This window comes from Poecilia reticulata, chromosome 11, assembly GCF_904066995.2.
Source record: "Poecilia reticulata chromosome 11, P_reticulata-male-v2, whole genome shotgun sequence".
Lineage (NCBI taxonomy): Eukaryota > Metazoa > Chordata > Actinopteri > Cyprinodontiformes > Poeciliidae > Poecilia > Poecilia reticulata.
The window spans coordinates 28,058,595-28,066,931 of NC_088840.1; the positions used below are offsets into that span (position 1 = coordinate 28,058,595).

Sequence of the window (8,337 nt, forward strand, 5' to 3'; positions counted from 1 at the left end):
TCAGCTTTGTTTCTATTTTACTTTAGTCCAGTCCTCACTGGTTCTAGTAAGTTTATTCCCTGTATCCAATCATATGTTAATCATAAAAAAAAAAACTGATTTAATAAAAATAAAAAACTTTGGAACACGGAAAATAGTAAACAAACTCCAAAAACAAATAAACAACCCAGAATCCTGACAAGTTTGACTTCTGATTCCAGAGATCCTGGATGGTGCCCCGGATCAGCTAAAGACATTTTAATTGTATTATTTAATACCTTATTAATCAAACTATTAATAATTATATAAACAAAGCATTGATGCAAATTTTCAACTGGAGAATAACTTAAAATGAGAGCAGCTGAGAAGTTTATGGTTTTAGCCGCCCCTCATATAGAACGATGCAATTTAAAAACAAACTTTGAACAAACAGGACGGCCACAGGGGGGCAGCACATCCACATCTGAGTTTCATGATAAAAACAGGAAGTTTCTTGGGTTGGGGTCTTTCTTCTCCCAGTACATGTTCTCTCCTCCCACAGCCTGCATGTCAGGTTAACTGGAGTGGATGTGGGCAATAATATGAGTGAGAAGTAAAAGAGGGCAGGTCCAGTCGCCTTTGGACAGACTCATCCAGTCAGAGGCGACTGGACCAGTCTGTCTTCTCTTCCTGTTCTTGTTGAAGACAGACACTTGTTCTCTCTGCTCCCTCCTTGTCTGTCCTGCTGTCTTTTCTGGAGCCTCTCTTTGCATTTCATCTGAATTGCAAGTCATGGATCTGGTCAGCTGGTCTCTCAACACAACTGATAAAATGTTCAGGACAAGAAAACTCTGGATTCTCGGTTACCTGGTATATCAAGAAATTCAGAAGATGTCGGCAGCTGCTTCAGCCGTTGTCAGGCTGCCTGGTCAGTGTGAAGATGAAGCTCAGACTCTCCTGCTATGCAAGCAGAGCAACAAACTGAAGGAGATTCTTGCAGAGAGTGGATGTTATTTAATGAAGACGCTCTGCTGCCAGCGACAGCTGTGACTCTGTCAGGTCGCTGATAAACTCTCCACCACATATCAGAGACTGTCGCTGGGAGAGATGTCTGGTGCAGCATTCATGGACTTAAGTTCAACCCACACACATGCATGCATACATATTTGCGTGGCTATCTGTGTGGGGACTTTCCATTGACTTTCATTTATTTCTACAGCCTAAACCGTACCTTTACCCTTTTCCTTATCCTAACCATCACATACCCCAACCCTAACCATCACATACCTAACCCTAACCATCACATACCTAACCGTAACCATCACATACCTAACCCTAACCATCACATACCTAACCGTAACCATCACATACCTAACCGTAACCATCACATACCTAACCCTAACCATCACATACCTAACCCTAACCATCACATACCTAACCGTAACCATCACATACCTAACCGTAACCATCACATTCCTAACCGTAACCATCACATACCTAACCCTCACCATCACATACCTAACCGTAACCATCACATACCTAACCCTAACCATCACATACCTAACCGTAACCATCACATACCTAACCCTAACCCTCCTTATGGTCTGTGGACACTGTCCACTCTTAACGGGGCCCTGGCACCGTTCACCGCGGCCCTGGCTCCATTCACCACTTGTAAACATTGGCGGGGCGCCGGCAGTCGCTGCCCTAACTCGTTACTGGAGGCGGGGCGCCAGTAGTCGCGGCCCTGGCTCCATTCACCACTCGCGGCCCTGGCTCCATTCACCACTCGCGGCCCTGGCTCCATTCACCACTCGCGGCCCTGGCTCCATTCACCACTCGCGGCCCTGGCTCCATTAACCACTCGCGGCCCTGGCTCCATTCACCACTCGCGGCCCTGGCTCCATTAACCACTCGCGGCCCTGGCTCCATTCACCACTCGCGGCCCTGGCTCCATTCACCACTCGCGGCCCTGGCTCCATTCACCACTCGCGGCCCTGGCTCCATTCACCACTCGCGGCCCTGGCTCCATTCACCACTCGCGGCCCTGGCTCCATTCACCACTAACACTTTGTCATTTTTCTGTTGTCTGAAAATATTTCTAAGTGTTGGTTGGGAACACTTTGTCATTTTTTTGTCTATCACCCACTTTTCAGACTTTCCTTTATTCTCATTCAGGTAGTGTTTTTCCGCATAAGGTGTTTAAATCCCAATCACTTCTTTTTGTGCCCCTGGTAAGGCATAGAGCTTTCAGAGCAGCCAGAGCAGCTGGGGCAATCGCGCAATCAGCGCCCTGCCCGCCTGCTGCTGCTGCTGCCGCTGCCGCCTCGCAATCAGGCTCAATAGGACCCAGCTGCCCGTTCCACCCTCGCTGCTGCAAACTTCTCCGGACAACAACGCTTCTGCCGGACGTTTCTACTGCAGGACGTGTGTCCAGATGCCCCAACAACCACGCTGCCCCGTCTGCCAAGGCAAGTTTGCTCAGCTGCCCAAGCATTTAGAGCGTTTTCATTGCATTTTAAACCCTGTTGAACGGAAGATACTAGTAGCCTTCGCCCACAGACGGGTGAACATCCGTGGGATGGCCTGCCCAGTCAGGGCTTGCGGATACTCTGGTCCAAGGGTGGACAGACACCTATCCAGGGTTCACAACCGCCTCGAGCCACAGGTGTTACGCGACCTCCTTCTCCAGCTTCAGTGGCGTTCCACTCTCCGCGCCATCGCAGAGCTTCGCTCCACGGATCCGACCCGCCGCTGGCATCCGGCCTGGATGCCCAAGACCCGAACAGCAGAGCTCCAGAGTCGCAGGGAGAGGACGCAGACGTGTCGTCGTCTCCTGGCCCACACAACGCAGGGCGCCACGGCCGCTTTCAAGTACAGACTCTTCTCCTCATGCTGTCACCATGCCTGCTTCTGCTTCTCCGCCTGGTTCACCTGCAGCCACCGGAGCCCCGTCTCCTGCAGCCACCGGAGCCCCGTCTCCTGCAGCTTCTCCGCAGGGCCAGACCGACTCTGATTCCCCTGCAACATCAACCTCCACAAGGCCAGTCAGAGGACTTGCCCTGCTGCCATTTGCTCCAAGGAAGTTTCCACCACCCGTGGAGCGCTACCTTGAAGAGTTCCATTCAGATCTGCGGGGTGCCCTGCCGAGCGCACAGCACAGGATGAACGCACGCTCCAAGCTGGGTCGGGTCCGTAGCTTTCTCTCATTTATTGCACACGGCAGGCAGGTCAACCCCACCTGGAAGTTCCTGGACGACGTGGAACGGGTCCACGCCTTCCCGCAGGCACTGAAGCTGAAGAAAAGAGCCATAACGACTGTTAAAGTTTACCTGGTGAACCTGTCCCAGTTCATGGATTACTTTGCCGCTACACCCCCGCGGGAATGCAGGCTGACCCGGAGACAGATCACCGCCGTCAGCAGAGCGGTCAAGGCTGACCTCCTCCAAATAGCCACCGAGGTGACCCTCCACCAGATCGAAGTTAAGCGCTCCAAGGAACGGCGGACCGTCACCAGAACCCAGCTGAGAACCTGCAAGACCCTGGCCAGGACGACAATCCCTTCCCTGCTAAGAAAGCTGGAGAACCAGCCAACCATCCAGTTGCGGAACCAGTTCTATGGTTACCTAGCTTGCTATCTCTCTGCGGTCTATGGTCACAGAGCAGGGGTCTTGACAAACATGACTGCCGACGAGCTCCAGGAAGCGATTGATGAAGCCCAGGAAGGCGCTCCGGGCTTTGTGATTAATGTAAGTTTCTGGTAGAACCAGACCTGGTAGAACCAGACCTGGGGAACGGGCATGGGAAGCTAATCTAATCTAATCTGATCTCTCCTCAGGTGAGGAGGCACAAGACGAACCGTGCGTTCGGCGCCGCCCAGCTGTTCTTGAGCCATGCCGAGTTCGGGTGGTTCGTACGTTGGATGGGTGTCCGCCGGCTGCTGGAACCACGCTGCAAGCTACTGTTTTTCAGCGCACAACAGACGCGTATAAGACGGCTAAGCAAATACGCGGCGTGTGCATGGAGCTCAATGGGACTTCCGGGCCGTCCCACGGTAACCGATCTAAGGACAGCGGTAGCGACCCACGTGAGTGATCCATTAACGGCTCTGAACTCACCCGCTTTTCTGTTTTTAAATGTATTTTCTGGTTCTACGCAGGCACGGGATGCGCACGGCAGCGAGGTCAGGGGACAACTGTCTAGGGTCATGTGTCATGACACGAGGACCGCGGACCGGTACTATGCCAACCATCTCACCGCGGAGCAATTGGCTGACATCCGGAACGCGTTCGACCGAGCCACAGCACCCCAATCCTCTCCGAGCTCTGGAAGATCCAGGGCCGCTAGTCCTGCCAGTGTACTGGCTACGGATGGTGACTCCTCGGGGGATCTGGCTCCATCAAGCAGTCCTACAGAGACGGAGCCACCCACTGGAACTATTCAATAAAGAATTTAAATGTTTACCGCTAAATCTGCTTTATTATTGGGGTGTTTTGGGGAAAACCTACGGGCAGAGAGAACCATACAACCAGGCCCTCCAGACGAGTAAGTGAAGCCACACTGAAACACACCTCATCGGCCCCAGAAGTACGCAGGCCCTGGAAGTTCGTGCCCCTGGAGAGGTCTGATGACCCAGAGACTGGCAGGAGAGGGGACAGGCCCGCCACACGCCCGAGCGTGACGGGCCCTGGCCGGCCTCGAGAGGCCGGCCAGCCCCCTCTCCATCCTGGAGGGTCAGAGAACCGTAACCAGCAAGGCACCGGCCGAACCTGCGCACACATACTGTGGTCCCCCTCCTCGGACCCCAACCCCCCAGCACACAGGGCCTAGAAGCTCGTGCCCCTAGTGGGGCAGGATCAAACCAGACCAAGGGAGGGAAGGGGGCCGAGGTCTGCCACACCGGAGTGTGGCAGGCCCACACCGGTCACGGATGACCGACGCTGGCCCCCAATCGCCTCTGAAGGGTCAGAGAACCGGGAAGGGAGAGAGAACCGGGAACCGAAGGGTTGTGGGGGGCGAGCTGAGGCCTGCACCCTCGCCTGGGAACCGGAGGAAGTTCGTGCCCCTGGTATGGCAACGGTCCTTTCGTGGGGCCCACGGAGGCCGGCCGACAAAAAGGATAGGATCGAGGGGGGAATCTCTTGAATGTCAGTGGGTACCCCTCTCTCACGACGGTCTGAACTTCTCTTCACCACTGGCAGAGTGATCCATCGCTAAGAGCTTTTGTGTGTCTGTTCAGGGAAAGCTCAGAGAATGTGGGTTTGACAAAAGCGACCGACTGGCGCTCGACTCGCCGAGGGCCCCCGCCCGACAGGGCGAAGGTCCGCCGCCGAGGCGAGTCATTGAACCCCCCGTGCCCTCTCCGGGGGAGAGGGGAGAGTTGGGTACCAGCCGGCGCGCGGAGAGCGGCCAGGGCTTAGCCGCGTCCCCGCACTGGGGGTTTTCGGTTCCGAGTTTGGGGCCGTCACCGTAGGTTCGCCGTGCGCTCGGCGCCGCCCCGACGCAGCCTCCAACGCTCGCTCCGCCGTCCGGCCCCGCGAAGCCCTTCGGGGTCGGAGCGACGGTTACGAGCGCTTTGGAGCAGAGGCTGCCGGGCGGCGCCGGAGGGCGCCTTCGGCGGGTGGTCGGCCCCGGACTAAGTCGGTGGAGCCGGTCCGCGACAGATACAAATCCCACCCCCCAAACAGTTAAATGGGGCGGGAAGAGCACAGCCGCGGGCCGGAGCCCGGCGCGGAGAACGGTCGTGCGCCGCGGCGGGCCGGAAGACGGACGGAGCCGAGGCTCCGCCGCTCCCGCCCCGGACGCGACATCCGGCCGCCGAGACCCCCGCGCCGAGGATCTGCTATCAAGTACGGGGGAGGGGGGAAAAGCGGTGTGAGGGAGACGGGGGGCTCAGGTCGAACCACAACCGCCGAAGCGGCGTGGCCGGCCCCGGCCAGACCCTGAGGACTGGCCGGCCCCGTTTCCCCGCGGCGCTCCCCCCCCCAAGAACCTCGACCCAGCAATTAGTTATGTAGCCACCGAGAGCCAACAAGAGCCACGCGCCGAGAGCGGGGCCTCACTCAAGGCCCCGCAACCCAACGCCGCAGCAGCTCTGGTCTCTCAGTGGCTCAATCTTTTAGACAAGCATATGCTACTAGGCAGGCCGGTGACGGAAGGTTGCTCCGGCGACGCACCGCGTGGGTGCGCGCTTTATCCGGAGGAGAGCCCGCCGACTTCCGGCTCCGAGGCGCGGGGCATGCATCTCGAAAGGTCGTGCGTCGTCAGGGTTTGAGAAACTCTATGATCTCCTGGAGCCACCGCCGCTTGCGGAGGCCGGTTCCACCCCAAACGATACCCAACTGGAACCGACCGGCGATGGACCAGTGAAAGACGGCTGGGACAGACGGGACGTCTCGGTCTCGCTACCGATGGTACGACCGCGGGCTGGAGCGGGTGGGGTCGGGCATACATGCCTCCAGACCCGCGTCTGCACGGGTCAGGAGACGGGCCTGCAAGGCTGAAGGAACCCTTCGCCGAAGCGCCAATGCTTCAGAGCACCAGGGCCGGCGAGAGCCCTTCATGGCAGGCCACATTTGTACCGTACCACAGACTGTCAGTACCCGGGTCTAGAGGCGAACCTGCAAGGTTGGAGGAACCCTTCGCCGAAGCGCCAGTGCTTGAGAGCACCAGGGCCGGCGGGAGCCCTTCATGGCAGGCCACGTGTGCTGTTCGGTCGGTTGTGTGTGTGTAAGTGTGCGTGGGAGACATCCACTGGAGCTCCAGGACCTCCAGCGGGACCCCGGGCGGACCGGAGTCCGCTCAGAGCACACCGCCTTCGGCCTGGGCCCAGGGTGTCCTTGCCGCTCTGTCCTGCCTTCCACAGAGCTCCGGGGCGAGCCAGAGAACCTCCAGGCCCGTCGGAAGGACCCAGCAGACTCACCGGCCAAATCTGAGACATGTCGGCCAAAGCCCCGGTTCTCCAGAGAAAAGGCAGACTTTTTTTTTAAAACCGCTCAAAATGCACTAAAATGGGGGAAAAGAGGGCTGAAACCTGCTTAGATAGGCTCGCCAGACATCCAGGTTTCCGAAAATATAATTTTCTAAGACCTCACTTTCCCATTTTTCTTCTAAGTCCCTCTTTTCCAACTCTCTCTCATATCGTTCCGGCAGTGTTTTGCGGGTAAGGTGACGAAATACCCTCGGCGAGTTTCATGGGCGAAAGTGAAAGTAAAAAAGACCGGACATTTTAGTGTGCACCGGACCTTCCGGTGCTAATATCTCGGTCGTTCTTTGCGGTAGAAGGAAACGGATGGCACGGGGCTGTTCCCCGGACTCCGGACTATCGGGCCATGGTGCGTTTTTACCGAAAAAGTGCATTTTTTTCCGCGAAAGCGGACCGAATGGACCCGCTTTGGCGAAAATCGCTTAAAAATTCGTTAAAAATCGTAGGAAGGTCCTGGAGCAAATCGGACACCACCAGCGCACTCCTGGGACTCGCCCGGTTCCATCGGGGTATGACATGCCAGGGTTCCCGTCCGTTTTGACCGCTTTTTCGGGGGACCGAATGGGACCGCTTTGGCGAAAATCGCTTAAACATTCGTTAAAAATCGTAGGAAGGTCCTGGAGCAAATCGGACACCACCAGCGCACTCCTGGGACTCGCCCGGTTCCATCGGGGTATGACATGCCAGGGTTCCCGTCCGTTTTGACCGCTTTTTCGGGGGACCGAATGGGACCGCTTTGGCGAAAATCACTTAAAAATTCGTTAAAAATCGGGGGAACGTCCTAGGCGAAATCGGAGACCACCGGGGCACTCCTGGGACTCGCCCGGTTCTTCCAGTATATAGTTTGCCTAGGTTCCGTACGAATTTGAAATCCGGGCCTGGAGCAACAGAGACATACAGGCCTGCAGAACCAGGCTGGGACATCCAGGCAGAGACATCCAGGCCTGCAGAACCAGGCACAGACATCCAGGCAGAGACATCCAGGCCTGCAGAACCAGGCTGGGACATCCAGGCAGAGACATCCAGGCTGGGACATCCAGGCAGAGACATCCAGGCTGGGACATCCAGGCAGAGACATCCAGGCACAGACATCCAGGCAGAGACATCCAGGCTGGGACATCCAGGCAGAGACATCCAGGCTGGGACATCCAGGCTGAGACATCCAGGCAGAGACATCCAGGCACAGACATCCAGGCAGAGACATCCAGGCTGGGACATCCAGGCTGGGACATCCAGGCAGAGACATCCAGGCTGGGACATCCAGGCTGAGACATCCAGGCAGAGACATCCAGGCTGGGACATCCAGGCTGAGACATCCAGGCAGACACATCCAGGCTGAGACATCCAGGCAGACACATCCAGGCTGGACATCCAGGCAGAGACATCCAGGCACA

At 56.8% G+C, this 8,337-nt stretch overlaps 1 protein-coding gene across 1 annotated transcript; it reads left to right on the forward strand.

Moving 5' to 3' along the window:
• The first annotated feature begins 2,812 nt into the window (after positions 1-2,812).
• On the forward strand, positions 2,813-4,420 carry LOC145553634 (uncharacterized). Its single transcript, XM_081612374.1, has 3 exons — positions 2,813-3,707; positions 3,797-4,045; positions 4,118-4,420. Exons 1-3 carry the CDS (start codon positions 2,862-2,864, stop codon positions 4,403-4,405), a joined length of 1,383 nt encoding a protein of 460 aa, XP_081468500.1. The 5' UTR covers positions 2,813-2,861; the 3' UTR covers positions 4,406-4,420.
• The last annotated feature ends 3,917 nt before the right edge of the window (positions 4,421-8,337 follow it).

Coding starts and splice junctions, on each gene's coding strand:
- LOC145553634 (XM_081612374.1), top strand. CDS start 2,862: ATGCCTGCTTCTGCTTCTCCGCCTGGTTCACCTGCAGCCACCGGAGCC. Junction 3,708..3,796: donor CTCCGGGCTTTGTGATTAAT/GTAAGTTTCTGG, acceptor ATCTCTCCTCAG/GTGAGGAGGCACAAGACGAA. Junction 4,046..4,117: donor GGACAGCGGTAGCGACCCAC/GTGAGTGATCCA, acceptor GGTTCTACGCAG/GCACGGGATGCGCACGGCAG.